General features: G+C 42.2%; 1 protein-coding gene across 1 annotated transcript in view; it reads right to left on the reverse strand.

Annotated features, from left to right (window-relative positions):
• The window catches only part of Polb (DNA polymerase beta), a 35131-nt gene extending 18445 nt beyond the window's left edge, over nt 1–16686 (reverse strand). Inside the window, exons 1-7 of the mRNA XM_036166534.1 lie at nt 16548–16686; nt 16337–16394; nt 12202–12268; nt 7478–7552; nt 6574–6632; nt 4393–4442; nt 1755–1806 (exon numbers count right to left, since the gene is read on the reverse strand). Of these exons, the coding sequence (XP_036022427.1) occupies nt 1755–1806; nt 4393–4442; nt 6574–6632; nt 7478–7552; nt 12202–12268; nt 16337–16394; nt 16548–16608 (422 nt within the window). The 5' untranslated portion in view covers nt 16609–16686. The remainder of the gene's footprint in view (nt 1–1754; nt 1807–4392; nt 4443–6573; nt 6633–7477; nt 7553–12201; nt 12269–16336; nt 16395–16547) is intronic.
• Nucleotides 16687–20127: the final 3441 nt, after the last annotated feature.

The raw sequence follows: 20127 nt of genomic DNA on the forward strand, positions 1-20127 counted from the left end.
ACATGGATGAACCTAAGAAAATAAGATGTGGGCTGGAGAGATGACTCAGGGGTTAAGAGGTCTTGAGTTCAATTCCCAGCAACCACATGATGGCTCACAACCATCTGTAATGAGATCTGGTGCCCTCTTCTGGTCTGCAGTCATACATGATATATACATAATAAATAAATAAATCTTTAAAAAAAAAAAAAAAGAAAGAAAAGAAAAGAAGATGCTGGGTGAAAAGGCCAGTCATGAACTAAGTGTGAAACATCCAGGACAGGAAAAGTTGTAGAGGTAGAAAGATTATTGGTTCCTAAGCTTGGGAAGAAGTGTGCGCAGGTCAGATGGGGAAGAGCATACCAGGCTCCTTGGGATAATAAAGACGTCCTAAAATGACTGGAATAGTGGTCGCACAACCCTGTAAATATATTAAAAGTTGTTCAACTGTATATTTTACACAGGTTGACTGCATAATATATAAACTGTATCTCAGGGAGGCTACAGGATATCATCTCAGCATGAAATAGTGTCTACACATAGGCCTAAGAATGATAGTGCATGTGGGTGCCCAGGCTCATGAGAAGACCTCATGAATTCCCCTAACACCCAGGTCTCCAATGACTACATAATGTGTCAGCAGGAAAAAATGGAAGATTATGCAACAGCAGAGATATATCCAGTGCTAGTGCACTAACACTGTAAGTGACATCGGCTACACAAAATCACTCTTGATGCTAACAAACTATACCTCCATGTAGACTTTACATGCCTCAGCTTCTTCTCAGAGTGTGAGTTCTGAAGGGCTACCTGAGCTGGGTGTAGTATCTAATGCCTGTGATCTCAGGTCTTGGAGGTCTAAGGCAAGAGAATCACAAATCTGAGAGGACCTGGGCTGTGAAAGTATGCAAGGTGCAACAATGTCTCAAATAAAATTCCTTCAATACAGTTATACCTGACCAGCCTCGGCTGCAAAAGGCATGCAAGGTGCAACAATGTCTCAAATAACAACCCTTCCATACAGTTATACCTAACCAGCCTGGGCTGTGAAAGGCATGCAAGGTGCAACAATGTCTCAAATAACAACACTTCCATACAGTTATACCTGACCAGCCTGGGCTGCAAAAGGCATGCAAGGTGCAACAATGTCTCAAATAACAACCCTTCCATACAGTTATACCTGACCAGCCTGGGCTGCAAAAGGCATGCAAGGTGCAACAATGTCTCAAATAACAACCCTTCAATACAGTTATACCTGACCAGCCTGGGTTGCAAAAGGCATGTAAGGTGCAACAATGTCTCAAATAACAACCCTTCAATACAATTACACCTGACCACTCTACAGTTTTCACAGTCCTGGTGCTTTGCACTTGTAAATAGGATGAAAACCCACGGGCTATTTGTACTCAGATCTCAGTTCTCCATATTTTAGAAGGAAGTTCCCCAATTAAAGTTACGAGAATGAAAAGAATTCTCAAAGAGAGTTAAAAAAAAAAAAAGCTAGAATGTAATAATAAAATACATGCGCATAAGCAAGACTCTGCAATAAATTTTAGCATTTCTGAATAGAAAAACGGTTGTATTTAGCTAAGTCCAAAGATTTATGTAATAGCCAATGAAAAAAGAGGTCATGAATTTGAGAGCATAAGGAGAGGTATGTGTGAAGGAGGAAGCAAAGGAAAGAAAGAAATGTTCTTAATAATTATTATAATTTCAAAAAAAAAGAATGTCTCTGAAAGCTTATACATCTCAAGTATCAAAATTGGCTATCTTACTTCAGCCCAATTCGTTGATGATGGTTCAGTTTATCTTCATTTTTCCTGAGATCTGAATAGAAGATAAAATTGAGGTGTTTAATTTGAATATATTTTAGAAAAGATATTAAACCCAATTACCTTTTCTACAAAGAACTGCCCTGAAGATATTGAAATGATTTTCAAAACATGGCGGAAAAAAACCCCACATATACTAACTAGGAACTAGTTAAAGCAACTTTTCAAATCGATGTTGCAAAAACCTGATTTTAAGATTATTTTTATGTAATATGTGAAAATTTCAATTAGAAGTTCATAAAAGAGTGTACAAAACAAATCAGGAATGACAGGCAATCTGGCTATAGTTAAACACTGATAACAGATCTAACATTGCTTCTTATATTCTTTATAGAAGCAACCTTGAGCACAAGCATCTTACGGTTTTATAATTGACCACACACACACACACACACACACACACACACACACACACACACACTAGCATTGTGCTCAGAGATCAGCCTGCTTCTGCCTTTCTAAGAGCTAGGATTAAAGGCATGCGCCACTGTGCCTGGTCTACACTCATCCTTTTTAAACGTGTTTAGCATCTTTGTTCAGTTAGTATTGAGATGAATTTGTGAAGTCACTGTGCCAAAACTCCCAATGGAGAGAAAGGTATTATCTTCATCTTTTAATCGGGGAAAGTTGTAATATTAATGTGTCTTTCTAGGCATGAATGTTGTAGCAACTCTTGTTAAAGACAAACCAAGACAATTAAGCTTCAATAAAAATATAATTTGTTTAATCACCAGTATACTGAAAAATACATAAGTTCCCTCTGAAGAAATGGAGAAAATTATGTACATTTCTGACATCTGTTTACCTCCCAGAGAAAACACTACCAAATATATGTGAAATGAAATGGAAAGGATTACAAGTCTGTTACACAGTCACTATTATATTGTATATCTGAATTATGAAATATAAAAACTAGAACAGGAGATTCTAGACATTATCAAGTGAATAACTTTGTTAAACTCACAAGTTCTTGACCCTTTTGGCCAATCATCTCCCTCAGATAAATTGCATGTGTTACAAGCAAAAAAATACAAACTCCTCCTGCGACACACAGGTAGCTTATTTTCTGACTATTTGACTCACAAGTAACGTTACTAACATAAAGTAGCCCACAAGATCAGTTACCATCTTTAAGTGTTTACTACTCACCAAACACTCTAAGTGCTTTATATCATTATGATATCAAATCTTCTGAGTCAGAAACACACACACACACACACACACACACACACACACACACACACACACTCACACACACACGGCCCAGAAACTGAAGATCTAAGCTAACCCATTACAATGGTGTATTGGAAGCGACATTCAAATCTCAATCAGTTTCCAAAACGTGCCCACCTAACCCATCTGGGTTGCTTAGAAGTAGCCACACCTACAACTATTTCATCCTGTTCTAAAGATGGCACAGTAAACATCCCACAGGTATGTGCTAATGAATCCGCATGTGCCCTTGGAAAAGTAAGAGAAGTTACATTTAAAGGATGCTTACATTAGGCTAAGGGAAATGGACTAAATTATTTGGTTAGGCTCTAATGCCCACCCCTTTCTTTGAAAGCAAGCATTCCTCCAACAGCACTGTGTATCTCTAACAGAAACGTTCTTAACACACACAATCTAGTTTCTAGTCTAAGACGTCACTGTCTAAACTCTGAAGAAACAAAAGCAATTTAGACCTTCTAAAATTTTTCAAATAATCACTACTTAGTTGTCCTTAAGCTGAGAAGTCTGTCACGTGCTGTTTGCACTTACTGAGAAGCTAACTTTCGAAGCAGGGGTGCTTCCTCTCCCCCACCTCCCTCCATTTCAGACCCAAGCATATGTACCTTAAAGTGTCCTTCAAGGCCGTCTTAACTCTGTGACAAGGAGCACAACAGCCCAAGAGTAAGAACACTGCCTGATTATCAGCTAGAAGGTAGAGCGTTGCTAAGAGGTCACTTGTTTGTCCCTGACATAAAAGTGCCTGCAGTGGGAGAGAGAACTGGAGTTTCAGCCACGGGACGCCCGCCCATCCGTACAGAAAATGCTCCCCCAGGAATTCCAGCTGTCTGCTTCTACTTCTGCAGTCAGATTCTGCGGATATTGTCGGCACCCCGTTTGATGATGGGAGCTTCCTGCTGTATTTGTTCTTTTACTCAGAAGACTCCCTGAGGGGACTGTTCTCCTCAGGACTCCCTCCCCTGGGGACTCCACCTGGCTGCCTTAAAGGGGCTTCCCCAGTTATTTGGGCTACGTGTGTTGAGTGTGGGGTCAGATGACACTTCGTTATCCACTGCTATTTACTGCTTTATTTGGCTTGCTGTTATATATGCTGATTTAAAACACAAATATGGCTGTATGGCTCATTCTCCAGCTCATACTGCACAAAACAACTTCCTGTTTGTCTTAATTTTTTTTGTCGCAAACCTAAACATGTCTACGACAGGAAGGTAAACCTCACCCTGGCTCTGCTCTCTACTGTGCAGTCAAGAAGAATTCCTTCACTTGCATTTATTTCCTCATGGAGAACGGGACTTTCAAGATGACCTTGTTAGAGCTTGAACTTGGACTCAGTGGCTCATGTGGTACTTACCTTCTAATGTTTTAATTCCTTCATCTACAAACTTCCTTGCAGCAGATGGACTACAACGACAAGAAAACACTGTCTCAGTATGGGGTGAGACCCAAGGTCTGATCATCACCGTCTCTTAATGTCAGGTAGTATTAACAAACAGGACTTGCTAAATGCGGCATGGCTACTTTGCTAATGTCCATTTCACCCAAAGAATTTCTGCATCTTAAGTCAATTGGTGGACAACCATCTACTTGAACATAAAAAAGACATCTAAGGCCAGGCAGTGGTGGCGCACGCCTTTAATCCTAGCACTCGGGAGGCAGAGCCAGGCGGATCTCTGTGAGTTCGAGGCCAGCCTGGTCAACAAAGCAAGATCCAGGACAGGCACCAAAACCACACAGAGAAACCCTGTCTCGAAAAAACAAAAAAAGAAAGAAAAAAAGACATCTAAGTAGCTAGCTGTCATAATGCTCATGCAAGACATGTAGGCACTTGAACACTCATTAACTCAATTGAGATTTACTGAGGGCCTATTAGGTGTCACACACACTGCTGGAAACACTATATAAATAAAGCAAATAGCAGCCCTGGCATTTACCCACTTATATGTCAGCAGGTAGCAGGAAAACAATAGATAGGAATATAAACAAGAAAAATGTCAGGTAGATGAATACAGTAGGATACCACAGAACAGCTGTATCTCACTTTAGACTGGATAGGAAGTACAGCCCTCTGAGATGCTGAGCTGATATATGAATGACAAAAAGTCAGCTGTTTGGGGGACCAAAGGGGGAAAAAATTCAGGTAGAGAAACAATTCACGTGAGCCCCACAGGCAAGCCTGAGCTTGACTTGTTTAAGAAGAAAATTAATACAGTTGAATGAATGACACAGGGTGATACGAAATACCACCAAGTGGTACACAGGAGTCATATGCTACAGCACTCTTTAAGCATGGTGGTAAGTTTGGGTCTCCTCTGAGCAGTGAATAGCTATTAGAAACGAGGAAAAGCCAGTCACGAAACTGCTTTAGGTTTATATTATCACTGCGACTGCTGGGTTCAACAATAAAGTGATGTGTTATGGTAAACAATTTAGCTGGCAGTGGCAATAGGAACCTTTATTTCCCAACCCTCTTACACTGGGTCAGCTTTTGGTATTATAAAGTAAGAGCAGAGAACAGAGGAATGTACACACACACACACACACACACACACACACACACACACACACAGACGCACGCACACGCGCACACACATTAAGTCATGGGTCTGGGAGACTGTAAACATCCTACTGTATGTGGTACAGAAACAGACACTGACGGTAGGAGGCGCTGCAGCTGAGAAATAACAAAACTGAACAGGGAGCCAGGAGCCATGGCTTTTCACTCTGGCTAGACAGCAGCAGCAGCTTACTTTCTATGTCCGTTTTCTTCCTGAAAAGGAAGGTAGTATACCAAATGTTCTCTAAATTACCTTCAAATAGGCATCTGTAAAGTAGCCTAGGATCCGGGATAAGTCACGCTGATTTTCAATTTACTATGTTTAACACTTTAGGTTGGGGATTTAGCTCAGTGGTAGAGCACTTGCCTAGCGAGCTCAAGGCCCTGGGTTCAGTCCTCAGCTCAAAAAAAATAAATAAATAAAAAACACTTTAATAAAAGTCACTGAATGGGACAATTATCATACATCTAAAGGAATGTCTTGACTCATAAAGATGAAAGAATAAAGTACAACAGACCAAATATTTCAGTGTTAATCTTTCTTGTGTCCAGTGTTCAAGAAGTTTGCTTTGTGGCTAGCCCCAAATTAAAATTAAGATAAAAAATTGACTAGCACAAATTTAAAAAAGGCTGAGTTCTTGTTCCAAGTTCCCAAGGTGCTGTAAAGAAACACTAAGATAAGCATGCAGCAGATGCAGTCTATAGTAAAAAGACATAAAAGCAAGTGCTGGAGTTGTCTGGGAACCAGGCCGGTCCAGAAGGCGGTAACAGCACCCGCCTCCAACAGGCTTAACTCATCACAGCAGCTGGAGGACCAGCCGCAGACCCCTACACTACGCAAGGATGAACTGAATGGGCAAAGGAACGAAGGTAGGTGCAGAGGTGCGAGTTTTGAAAGGAAAAAGCATGTAATTTAGTTTGATTGACATGATAATAAGACTACTTTACAGCTCTGACTGCTCAGGAAAGAGTTCTTACCCAATGCCAGTAACTCGAGTCAGGAAATTGATGGACGAACTCGTATCATCCTGACGAATCTTTAAGAAGAAAAAAAAAATCTAATAATGATTTAGGAATGCTTTGTGAACTGATATTATCTTACTGGGAATATACCAATATGCTAAAAATAAAGCAAAAAATTATCAGCATTTGCAAAAAGCACATGTGATTTGGGTAGTAGTGGGCAATAACAGGGTAGCTAAAGGCATCTCATCTCTAATTTATTCAATATTTTTGTTTTTTTTAAATATATATGTTGTAGAATAATAAGATCTAGCTAATTAAAAACGCATCACCTCATGTAGTTACTTCTGTAGTATGAACATTTAATATCTACTGTCTTTTCAGTTTCCAATTTTCTAATTTTTTTAAAAGGTCTACTCACGAAAGACCAGAAATGGTATCATTAAAACAAATAAAAATCATTAAAACAAGCTCAGGAGAGTTCAGGCACAGACTAAAGAGATGAACGGCCATGCTTCTTTTTGCCATCAACACATCACTTTGATGGTAATGGCACAATGAGAGGCAGCTCTGTCACTCAGTCTCTCAAAGGCCACATGAAGGAAGTGGGACAAGAGCTTCTCTTCCCTTTGAGACAGCCTTACCGTGCTGTCCAGGCTGGTCTCAAACTCGTAAGGTCAAGAGACCTTGCTAGCCTCAGCCTGCCAAGTATGGCTGGAGCCACAGGCATGCTCCACCGTTCTGCCAGTGAGCGTTACAGAAGCAACATGGACATTTTAAAAACTGAGTGCTTAACATCACCAGTCCAGTCAGCATTTTTCCTCCTGGGTCTCACTAAGATACATTATATCAATTATTCTGCTCTGTATTCACAAGGGAAGATACTGTAATCAAAGAAGGAATCAAGTTAAAATGTTACCTTTTCAAGTTTACGCAATTTTCCAGTTGCCAAATATTCATCAATCTTTTCAGCAATTTTTGTTCCTACTCCAGGCTATATAGAAAATTTAAAAAAAAAGAAGTCATATAAATGTGGTGATATATTGTATACCCTAAAAACATTTGCTTGAAGATCAAAGAACAGAATAAGCCACTTGATTAAACATAGAGGTCAGGCAGTGATGGCACACACCTTTAATCCTCGCACTCAGGAGGCAGAGATCTGTCTGGATCTTTGTGAGTTCAAAGCCATCCTGGACTACATGAGATTGACTCAGTCTAGGAGAGAAAACAGAGCCAGGCAGTGGTGGCACACACCTTTAATCCCAGTACTGGGAAGCACACATGCCTTTATTCCCGGGAAGTGATGGCTGGGCGGATAAAGGTATATAAGGGGTGAGGAGACAGGAACTAAGGCTTTGGGCAGAAGCATCCCTTTCAGGTAGTGGCTTTTTCGACTGGAGCCTTTGGGGTGAGGACTCAGAGGATTTCAGTCAGAGGATCTGTGGAACTGGTGAGGTGAGAAGTGGCTGTGGCTTGTTCCTTTGTCTCTCTGGTCTTTCAGTATTTACCCCAGTATCTGGCCCCGGCCTTTTTATTAATAAGACCTTCAGAAATTTGAACAACATCTAAATACAATGTTTACCAAATCACTAGAAGATGAACACTGAGGAGTAAGAAGCAAGGGGTTACTGGACAAGTTTTGAAGCAAAAGGTATGGAAAACTGAACCTGGGATGAACCTCCCCAGAATGAAATGCTTAAAGGACCGACAGAAAAGACAAGTAAGCAATCTTAAATGACTCTCGTTTACATAAAATCAACCACCACTGAGGGCTGGAAATGCAGGTCAGTGGGAAGGCGGCTGCCTGACTCATGAGAGGCCCTGGATGTGCCCCCAGTACCGCACACCCTACTTTTCCTAGGGAAAACTGAGAAAACAGGGTTGGCAAGGCAGCTCCATGGATAAGGGAACTTGTTGCCAAGGCTGATGACCTGAGTTCAATCCACGGAAGGCACAAGGTAGAAGAAGGGAGCTGATTCCTGCAAGCTGACCTGCGACCTCCATGCATGCTCCACTGCACGCATGTATTCACACACACCCCGAATAAATAAATGCAAACAATTTTTAACTAAAAAAAAAGGGGGGGGGGGCTGGGTGGCAGTGGTGCATGCCTTTAATCCCATCACTCAGGAGGCAGAGCCAGGCAGATCTCTGTGAGTTCGAGGCCAGCCTGGTCTAGAGTGAGACCCAGGACAGCCAGGGCTACACAAAGAAACCCTGTCTTGACAAACCCCAAAAAAAAAAAAAAAAAAGCAATTCCCCCCCCAAAAAAACCACACAGTATTAAGATCACTTATTAATCTCATGGCCCTTAAAATTAAATGGAAAAATCACCTGCACTCCCATCCTCTAACATTTGCTTGTATTATTTAACTGAGACTCTTTTAGAACAGGATTGTCCATGGCACCATTATGTCAAATATTTGAAAACCAATCTAAGGTTCACAAGTAGGATATCTGTTAAATAAATTCATACAATGAACTAATATGCAGCCACAAAAAAACCCTGCAGTATTTATTGGGAAAATACATTTGTTTAAGTGTTAAGAAAAAGTACACATATTGGGGCTAGAGAGATGGTCCAACAGCTAAGAGCATTTACTGCTCTTTCAGAAGACCAGGTTCAGGTCCCAGGACTTCTACATCCTTTCTGGCCTCCATAGGCTCCTGTATGCATATGGTGCACATAAACCCACATAACCACACACACATACACATAACAAAATTTTCTTTTTTATTAAAAAAAATAAAAATAAAAAAGTGCTGGATGATGGTGGTGCACACCTTCAATCCCACACTCTGGAGGCAGAGGCTGGCCAATCTCTGAGTTTGTGGCCAGCATGGTCTACAGAGTGTTTCGGGACAGCCAGGGCTACACAGAGAAACCCTATCTTGAAAAACCAACAATAACAACAAAAAAGCAAACACACTATTAAAACACAGAATACCAAGTCTCACCTTAGAGTTTCTGATTTTCTATGTCACAGGTAAATAGAAAGGCCCACAATCTGTACTTCTACGTTCCCATGTAGTACTGACGCTACTAGTCTAGACACCCCCAGTGAGGACTACTACCAGATTGGCGCACCCAACACAGTCTTGCTACTATACTAGCAACGTGACCATTTAATTGTAACTAAGATTGTATGTTCTTCAGCTACAGTAACCACATTTCAGGAATTCAATAGCTCAAAGAGGCTACATCTCAAATGTGAACCACAAAAGAATAGAGAGCCTGTGTTTTGACTGCATTTTCCCCAGAGCTTAGGCATGTACTTGCTCAAAGTTACAAACTACTGATTCCTGTCACTTATTAGCTCTACTGGTCTGAGGACAAAATCTTTGAAGTGAAAATCCTGGGTCAAAAGATACACATTTCATGAGCCACCTTTAGTCCCAGCTCTCCCAAGGCTGAAGCAGGGGATCTTTGTGAGTTCCAGGCCAGCCAAGGCTACATAATGAGATCTTGTCTCAAAAAGGGGGGAAAAGATACACATTCTGTCAAATGATGCATCAGAAAGACTGTACCAATGAATACTTCCTTAAGCAGTAAACATTTCTGTCCACATGTCATATTACATTTGATAATCTGACAGGCACTATATAGCATCTTGTCTCAATCTAACTTTACTAATGAAGCTTCATGTCTATTAGTCTCCTTTTTTATTTATTTGTGAGAGTGTGAGCACAGATCCACAGGTGCACCTGGAGGTCAGAGGACAAACTGCTAGTCATTTCTCTCCTACTAGGGAGTCCCAAGGACTGAACTCAGGTTCAGCAGGCTTGGCAGCAAGTGCCTTTATCTACTGAACCATCTGGCCAGCCCTGTTTAAACAAACCGTCAATATGCACAGAAATATGACATGACTCAGTTTCTTGCTTTCTCCCTCGCCACCCCCCCAAAAAGTCAGGGTTCACTACAGAGCTCTGGCTGACCTGGAACTCACTATGTAGACCAAGCTGGTCTTGAATTCATAAAGATTAGCCTGCTCCTGTGTCCTATGTGCTGAGATTAAAGGTATGTGCCATAACATCTGGGCCTACATTCACCTTTTTGTGTTCTGTATTTATTTGATAATTTATAAATGCCTCAGAAACTATTGAGTGCATTTGTAACTTCTGAAAGGAACACTTACCAAGAAGAAATGTACAAGAGATTTAGGAAGATTAGACATAAGACATTACTCAGGCTCTCATTTTCTAAATTGGGTAATAAAAAAACGTAAATAGTTTACAGACAGTGATGCAATAATTTTACTCAGTAACATACTGGCCACAAGCAATTTAGACCCTGGCTATTTCTATACCTAACATAACAGAACAAAAGGCAAACAACTCATTTTGGAAATTTCAGATTTCTAGAATTATTCAGAAGCAGTCACAGGAGCCAGACAGCAGATAGGACTGAGATTCCTAAATAATCATAAAAAAGAATAGCATTTTTAATGTTAAGTTCAGTCATAAAAGTTTTAGGTTCTTTTACTGCTTTGAAGGCTATATTCAGGTTGGGATGATGTGTGTCGGGTCTTCAAGACTCATTGATAAAATCAGTGGGCTATTTACAGTAATGCTTTAAAGAGTCGACAGCGGTGACAAAGGGCAAACGGCAGCAGGGATGGCTTCTTAGATTACGTCAAGACGGGCACAGACAGGAATTAGTCTAGTACATTCATAACTTGGCTGGTGACTGTATTCAGGAAAGACCTATGACGCTGAGAATAGCTTACAGGAGTGAAAACCTATACACTGGAGCGCTTCTACTGAGTAACACATTCAAGGTTAAGATGCAACATGTGACTAATGCTTCTCAGTTACAAGAGCGAGTACCAGATTTATAGTAACGTTACCACTCTGCACAGTGAAAATATAAGGACAGCTGTAGTTCACACTCTCAAGGCTCTTATGAGAGAGTCCAGGACACCCAAAGTAGGATTTAAGGTCTGGGGGACTCCGTGAAACACAAGTAGGAACAGTGGAAGAAGCAACACTCTCAGCACCCGGACCATTCAAAGGCCATGGCAGCTTGGCCTCTTCAACAAGAGAGAAGTCAGACATAGTCCTTAAATGCGAGGAACTTCAGTTCACTCAGTGAGGTTTGGATGAGAAAGAACAATCTATCAATAGGCAGATGCCCCAGGGTATTCTCCATGACATCACAAATCACCGAGAGATGTGACTCTCTGGAAACCAGGACCCTTCTGGCATACAGGGCTTCACAGAAATGCAGGGAGCGGTGCTACCGTAACATAATGTGCTGGCTGGCTGGTAAGAGCTCGCTGGAGAATATTCCCCACAAATTCCTATACCTGGTGATCACAGGACAGTGGTGGGACCTCTATAACTAGACTAACAGCTTCCCTGTGACCATGGTTGTCTTAAAACTCACGTTCAAGGTGAGCTTCAGCTTGGGAATGAGTGCATGTACGTATGGCAAAGTATACAAAGGAAACAGACTGCATAATTTCTTCCCTCCAAATAAAAGTCTTTGAGCTTGGAAAGTATTAATAGTCTATAAGAAACCAGGAGCAGTGAAATTGGTCTATGGGGGGTCAAAGGTGCATCAGAGGTGAGTTCATTTTATGGAAACACATCAGATGTTTACATGTATGAACTCTTCAGCTACATGCTCATTAAGCTTACCAACTTCTTAGCTTCTGCTCCACTCTTGATTTTGTGTGGGTACTTTGCTATAACAGATGCTGCTTTTCTATTAAAAAAAGGAAGAAAAAAAAGAAAAACGATTGAAAAGCCAGTAAACACATATTTTTTTTCCTTAAGTGAAATACACATACAAGTATCCACATTAATTTTTAAAATTTTTGTATTTATAGCTGGTATTCTACTATAAAAATTTAAAACTTGACTGGATGTTCAGAGACTTGGAAAGAACGTGATGGAAACTGGTGAAAAAAAGACCTGAGGAAGAAGGTAGAGGTTATGTACGGGATTGACAACATGGACTGCCACTCACCAAGGATGACCTGGCTATAGCTGCTCCTGAGTGCCAGATCTGCCAACAGCAGAGACCAACAATGAGCCCCAGATATGACACCATTTCCTGGTGTGATCTGCCAGAGACCTCATGGTGGCCTGACTACACTGGACCACTTCCTCTGCGGAAAGGACAACACTCTGTTCATGGATTAGCCTTTCCTGCATGTAATGGTTCTGCTAAAACCACCATCCGTGGACTTATGGACTGCCTTACCCTCCATCATAGTATTCTACACAACATTGCTCTGACCAAGGAACTCACTTCACAGCCAGGGAACTGTGACACTGGGGCCACATTCACAGAATCCACCATGTTCCCTACCATCCTGAAGCATCTGGCCTGACAGGAAGATAGAATGGCCTTTGAGACACAGTTACAGCACCAATTAGGTGGCAGGATCATGGAGGGCTGGGACAGGATTCTCCAGAAGGTGGTATGTGCTTGAATCAGCACCCAACATATAGTACAGTTTCAGAAAGCATCTTCAACAAATACTGCTGGAAAAACGATGTCCACAAGCAGCAGAATGAAAACTGACTCGTAACTATCACCTTGAGCAAAAATTAACTCCAAATGGATCAAAGACCTAAACCTGAAATCTGAAACCCTAAAACTTCTAGAAGAAAACATAGGAGTACCCTCCATGACATAGGTGTAGGAGAGGACTTTCTGAGTAAGATTCCATTTGACCAGGAATTAAGGCCAACAACTGACAAGTGGAACTCCATAAAACTAAAAAGCTTCTGCATAGCTAAAGAAACAATCAAGAGGAGACCCACAGAATGGGAGAGAATCTTTGCCAGCTATACAGCTGACAGAAGATTAATATGAACAACTTAAAAAACATAATAATAATAAACCCAACATAATGAACAACAATAACAAAACCAAACCAATGAGTTATTCAAAAAGCGGGCCAGGGATCTGAACAGAGCTCAAAAGAAGATAAAAATGGCTAAGAAATATCTAAAAAAAAAATGCACATCATCTCTGGCAATTAGAAAAACACAATTCAAAACAACTTTGAAATTTCATCTTAACCCTGTCAGAATGGCAAATGTCAACAACACAACCAACAACAAATGCTAAAGAGAATATGGAGAGAAGGGATCCCTCATTCACTGTTGGTGGAATTGCAAACTGGTGTAGTCACTCAGGAAATTAGTCCAGAAAATTCTCAAAAAGCTAAAAAGAAATCTACCATATGACCCAGATGCACCACTCTCAGCATATGCCCAAAGGACTTGACATCCTCCTCCCACAGATGTGTGCTCAGCCCTATTCACTACTGCTCTATTCACAATAACAAGGAAATGGAAACAACCTAAATGTCCTGCAATCAACAAATAGATAATGAAAAGGTAGAATACTATTCAGCTATTAAAAAAATTAGAAAAGGTCATACTGAGCAATCCTGACCCAGGAAGATAAATACTACACGTCCTTTCTCTGGGAGGCTCCTAGCTCCAAATCTTCCGACGTGAGTACGTATCTTGGAGTGACTACAGAAATCAGTTAGGACAGATATTTTGGGGAGCAACAGAGGGAGGCATGGCAAGGTGCAAGCAAAGATGGGGTGAGGAATGAGAAAAAAGGTGGGGCTCTAATTAGGGAGGGGAAGATAAATACAGAAGCAGGGTAAAATAACGGTATGGATGTCTGAAAGTGCCATAAGGAATCATATTGTTAACTATCTTCCTAAAAAACAAAGGCCAATAATAAATCTAAGTCTATGTAAATACACACAGTTTAAAATCTGGGCTGACAATGGTCCCCACAAAAGCCAAAGAACACCTAACAAAATCCAAGGCCAGGCACAAAAAGCCCTCTTTTGAGATTTTAGCCAGGGCTTTCCTAGAGACTCCAAAACACACAGGCTATTACTATTGCCTTTGGTGGCATCCCAGAGGTAGAAGGTAGTAAGTCCATATTGCTGAAGACACCATGCACTCCAGACACAGGTCTCTGAGCTGGAACTAACCCAAATGTCCATTCTCTGAAGACTAGCTTTCATGGTATCACAAGGCACCAGGCGAGCTTCCAAAGGAGGGAAGCAACCAACAGTCCTATATAGCTATGACACCTATGAACCACAATGACCACCTGCATGGCATGATAACCCTAATTACGCAGTAGTGACACACATATCTTAGTGGTAACCAAAAGCTCTCTAATTGGACTTAGGACTCACTCATCAAGGGGAAAATCATGCCCAGAACTGGAAACATAGTCAATTATCCAAGAGCTAGTAACATACAACCACCACTTTGCTAAGCCAGCATAATCCCTAACTACATTCTAAATATTCATCCTTATACCCACAGAGAAGTGAAGTCTTAACCCCTCATCAAGGAAATTTCTCTTTGCAGAGAACATTACAAAAAAACACAACCAATCAAAAGGCAGAGTCATGGAGCCAAGTCCTACCAGGTTCATCTACAAAATAACTCCTAAGCCTAAGGTTTCAGGAAGAGGAAATGGAAAGATTGTGAGAGCCAGAGGATCAGGGAGTTTGCTAATGAGACTGTCTCGCCTAATAATATTAGGAGCTACCTCCATAAAAATCTCACTAACGTGATTGCCTAAACATGAGCTGAACAAGGATAAAAATAATAGACATGCCCAAGTGGTCAAGGCCTCAACCCTACACAAAGAACTATAGGAAACTAAGGAATGCTGAGCAGAAATAGTCTTCCCCAGGGAAGAGCATCCCTATTGGTTATCCAATACCAAATGCTCAGCCCTGAAAACATACATACAAGTAACATTATACAAACTGAGCAGATGATATTTATGTGTTTAGGAACATATATGTATATACAAATATGTAGATAATATTAATTAATAGAAAAGGAGGCCATGAATTTGAAAGAGATCAAGGAGGGTGATATATGGAAGGGTTTGGAGGAAGAAAAGGGAAACTGATGTAATTATGATCTCAAAAATAAATTTTATTTTTATTAAATGTAATATTATTAAATATTAACTGTAATAATATTACGTGCAATAATAATAACAATGATGTAAAGAATGACTCTAGATGAGGAAATTCAGGCATGGAACAGACTACTAAAGAACAATAATTGTAAGGAGGTTAAGAGCTAGCTTGGGAAAATGAGGACGGCTTGCTCTGACTTTTAAAAGCTGAGGGCTTTCGGCATGTTTATAGGTTAAGGAGCTTAAGTAGGTGAATGTGGGAATAATGGCTAAGAGAAGGTGCCTGATGAGGTAGGTTTGTGGTGGTGGGCAATGGGTTTTCAGGAAGCTGACACGCTCAGCTATAGTCCAAACAGAACCAAACCACATCTATTTCTTTGTTGTTGTTGTTGTTGTTGTTGTTTTGGGTCTTGTTTGTTTGTTTGAGACAGAGTTTCTCTGTGTAGCCCTGGCTGTCCTGGAACTCACTCTGTAGACAGACGACCTCGAACTCAGAGATCTGCCTGCCTCTGCCTCACGAGTGCTGGCCACATCTATTTCATAGTACAGATCTCATCTGCTGTCGTTCGTAATGTTTTAAAGTCACTTTGTATTTCCAGTCATTCAAGACAAGGAGGGGAATATATGTATCGGACTCCATCTATTCTCAGTCAGCATTGTAAACTCACCTGAATTAACTCTATAAGGCTCAGCCAGAATTCTGTTAAATAAAGTGCCACTCGGTCTTTGCTTTCTTAAAACCCCTCTCAGATCGTCCAAGCAGCCCCTGGACACCCGCCCCTCATCCCGGCTAAACGACTCCCATCAACCCAGGATGTCCGGGCACGCGAGCTAACAACGTACCTGTACGCGTTGTACTTGTGGATTGCCTGGCTCACGTTCTTCTCAAAGTTTGCGAGTTCTGAAAAGACAACAAGAGTCCTAGTAAACAAGCACTGCGGTCCCGGGAAGAGGGTGTGGGTGGGTTCCTCCCGGGACCGAGGCGGCTGGCATGGACGCTGCGGCTTGCGACCAGGGGCCCAGAAGCGAGGCCCGGCTGAGGAGAGGGACTCACCCACGAGCATGTCGGTGATGCCGCCGTTGAGCGTCTCCTGCGGCGCCTTGCGTTTGCTCATGGCGCCGGGGACCCACACCTGGGGCCTACCGGTGGACAATGGCGGCCCCTGACAGGGCGCAGCGCGGTGACGTCACTCACGCGCCGGGCGGCGGGGCGGGGCTTAGCGAGCGCCGAGGCGATAGCCCAGACTTCCCGGACAGCCCGGGGAGCGGGGAGGATGATTGCACCTTAGTGGATTAACCTGAGCTCCTAGCGCCTCTCCTGGCCCGAGAGCCCTCCGATTTAGAGCCTGGGATGCAGAAGGCAGTGGACGTTGGCCGCTGAGGAACGCATGGCCTGTACTTTATGTGTGGAGTGCCCGCGCCAGGTCTGCGGTGAGGATCCAAGTTGCTCTGTGCTGTTGGGCACCGGGTAAAACATAGAATGAAATATGCCAACCAAAACGTTTTAAGCACGTCTGTCAATCAATGGCTAGAGATTTTTTTTTTTTTTTTTTTAATATCCATGCCTTTTTTAGGAGAAGCTGCGTTGTGAAAAGACCACAAGGAAGCAGTGTCTGACTTAGCTGATCAGCAACGAAGTCCTCATACCATATGGCTTATATGTGAGACCCTTACAAAGTACTTGAATTGAAATATAGTACCTACGGTATTTATGTGTACCTCTGGGGCTCATACTAACTACAATTGCAGCAACTGATTTGAGCATAACGTTAAATTGTTATTATGATACACACTAGTGTGGGTAAATCTGAAAAGAGGATGAAAGGAGAAAGGAAAATCAACATCAGTGATAGTCTTGTCATCCAGCTGAGCCGTTATTAGTATTTTGGAACATACACCTTTCCTTTCTACTCCAGTCCCAGCTTTTAAATTTTCCATTATTGTTGTTGTTGCTTGTTTATTTTTAGTTTTTGTTTTGTTCTGAGATGGGGTGTCTCTATGTAGTCTGGACTGTCGTAGAACTATGTAGCTCAGGGTGGCCTCAAACTCACAGAAATCCTCCTGCCTCAATCTCCTGAGTGCTGGGATAAGTATGTACCACCAGGCCCATCAATGAATTGTTATTATTTTAGTAATAAAGAAATGCTTTAGATAAATGACTTACTTTTATTATCAAGGATAGGGCACTGCTTTGGGTATGGGATATACAGTAATGACAAGTCTTGTGCACATGGTGATACAGTGGCCTAAAGCCAAGTCAAGAATATGAGTGTGAGTCATTGTCAGAGTGCATGCTTGTCAGAAATGAGGCCCTCACCACTGCACACCCACCACACTGCACACCCTCACCAATGCACACCCACCACACTGCACACCCTCACCAATGCACACCCACCACACTGTACACCCACCACACTGCACACCCTCACCACTGCACATCCACCACACTGTACACCCACCACACTGTATACCCACCCCACTGCACACCCTCACCTCTGTACACCCTCATCACTGCACACCCTCACCACTGTATACCCACCCCACTGTACACCCACCCCACTGCACACCCACAACACTGCAAAACCACCACACTGCACACCCTCACCAATGCACACCCACCACACTGCACGCCCACCACACTGCACACCCTCACCACTGCACACCCACCACACTGCACTCCCTCAACAATGCACACCCTCAACACTACACACCCATCACACTGTACACCACCACACTGCTCACCCTCACCACTGCACACCCACCACACTGCACACCCACTACACTGTACACCCACCACACTGCACACCCACCACACTGCACACCCTCACCACTGTACACCCACCACACTGCACACCCACCACACTGCACACCCTCAACACTGTACACCCACCACACTGCACACCCTCACCACTGCACACCCACCACACTGTACACCCACCACACTGCACACGCACCACACTGCACACGCACCACACTACACACCGTCAACACCACAAAAATAAACAAAACAAAGCAAGGAAATAGGACCACCCTTGGGAACTCAGAGATAGAGTCTAAAGCACTGGTTCTCAACCTGTGGGTCATGACCCCCTTGGGGGGGTTGAACAATCTTTTCACAGGGTCATCTAAGACTATCAGAAGATACAGACATTTACATTATGATTCATAACAGTAGCAAAATTACAGTTATGAAGTAGCAACAAAATAATGTTATGGTTGGAGGGTCACCACAACATGAGGAGCTGTATTAAAGGATCACAGTGTTAGGTAGGTTGAGAACCCCTGATTTAGAAAGAATGCTTAAAGAACACCTTTTCCATGAAGGTCCCCATGCAGAGACGTGCAGAAGACGAAGGGGGCATGAGGATAACAGTGGGAGTGGTCCCTGTAGAAGCAGCAAAGGCCACCTCCAAAGCTTCAACTACCAAGTTCTGCACAAACTGGAACAAGTTCACTGGGACTGAGATGCGAGGATTGTCAGGGAGTCAGTGTGGGCGGTAAAACTAGAAAAACAAGGAACTCTCTAGCCTCTGGCCGGAGTTGGCTGTCCTTCTCCTGCATCACATCCTCAGCACTTTTTCTGTTCTCCTTTCTAAATGTCCCACTATACCCACGTGTACATTTGTATACACAGAGGCTTTCTAGGCCGGAATACACATGAAGTAGAACATGCAGCATTTTTTTCTCTTTGAGGTTGTGTATCCTTGTTTAAGATTATATATTCTAAGTCCATCCATTTTCTTGAAGCTTGGGGTTTCATTTTAGAGATGAATAACATCTCACTTTATATCTGTACCATATACTGATTACCCATTCATCTGCGGATAGACATCTAGGTTTTTTCCATTTTCTTGCCATAGTAAATGCAGCAGCAACAAAAATGGGTATGCAAATATCTCTAGGGTAGGGTGTGGAAGTCTGAGCATGAGCCCAGGAGCGAACTGCTGCGTCATACAGAAGTTCTGTTTTTAACGTTTGAGGAGCTGCTGAACTGATTTCCATAAGGGCGGTGTTAGTTTGCCCTCTACTAGCCATGAAGAAATATTCCTCTTTACCACGCCCTCCCAACATCTGTTACTAGATTTCTTGATGATTGCCGTTCTGACTGGGGCGGGTGGTACCTCAAAGCGGTTTTGGTTTGCATTTCCCTGATGACTAGGGATACTGAACACTTTCGAGAATAATTATTGCCTTTGTACGTTTTCGTTTGTTTTGAGACAGAGTTTCTCTGCATAGCCCTGGCTGTCTTAGAACTCACTGTGACCAGGCTGGCCTCAAACTCACAGAGATCCACCTGCCTTTACCTTCTGTGCTGGGATTATCTTTGTGAGTTCAAGGGCAGCCTGGTTTACAGAGTGAGTTTCAGGACATCCAGGGCTGTTACACAGAAAAACCTGTCTCAAAAAAACCAAATTAATAATAATAAAATTTTTTACAAAGGCTTTGTACTTAAAAAAAAAAAAACCTGTTGATTCAGTTCATTAGACCATTTGTTGAATGACAGTTTTGTTTCCTTGGAATTTAGTTTCTTTGTAAATTCTGGATATTAGTTCCACATCTGAAGTATAACTGGTAAAAACTTTCTCCCTTCTGTAGGCTGTAGGCTTTGCTGATAGTTTTTCTTGCCATGTCAA

This window comes from Onychomys torridus, chromosome 17, assembly GCF_903995425.1.
Source record: "Onychomys torridus chromosome 17, mOncTor1.1, whole genome shotgun sequence".
In the NCBI taxonomy this organism is placed as follows: domain Eukaryota; kingdom Metazoa; phylum Chordata; class Mammalia; order Rodentia; family Cricetidae; genus Onychomys; species Onychomys torridus.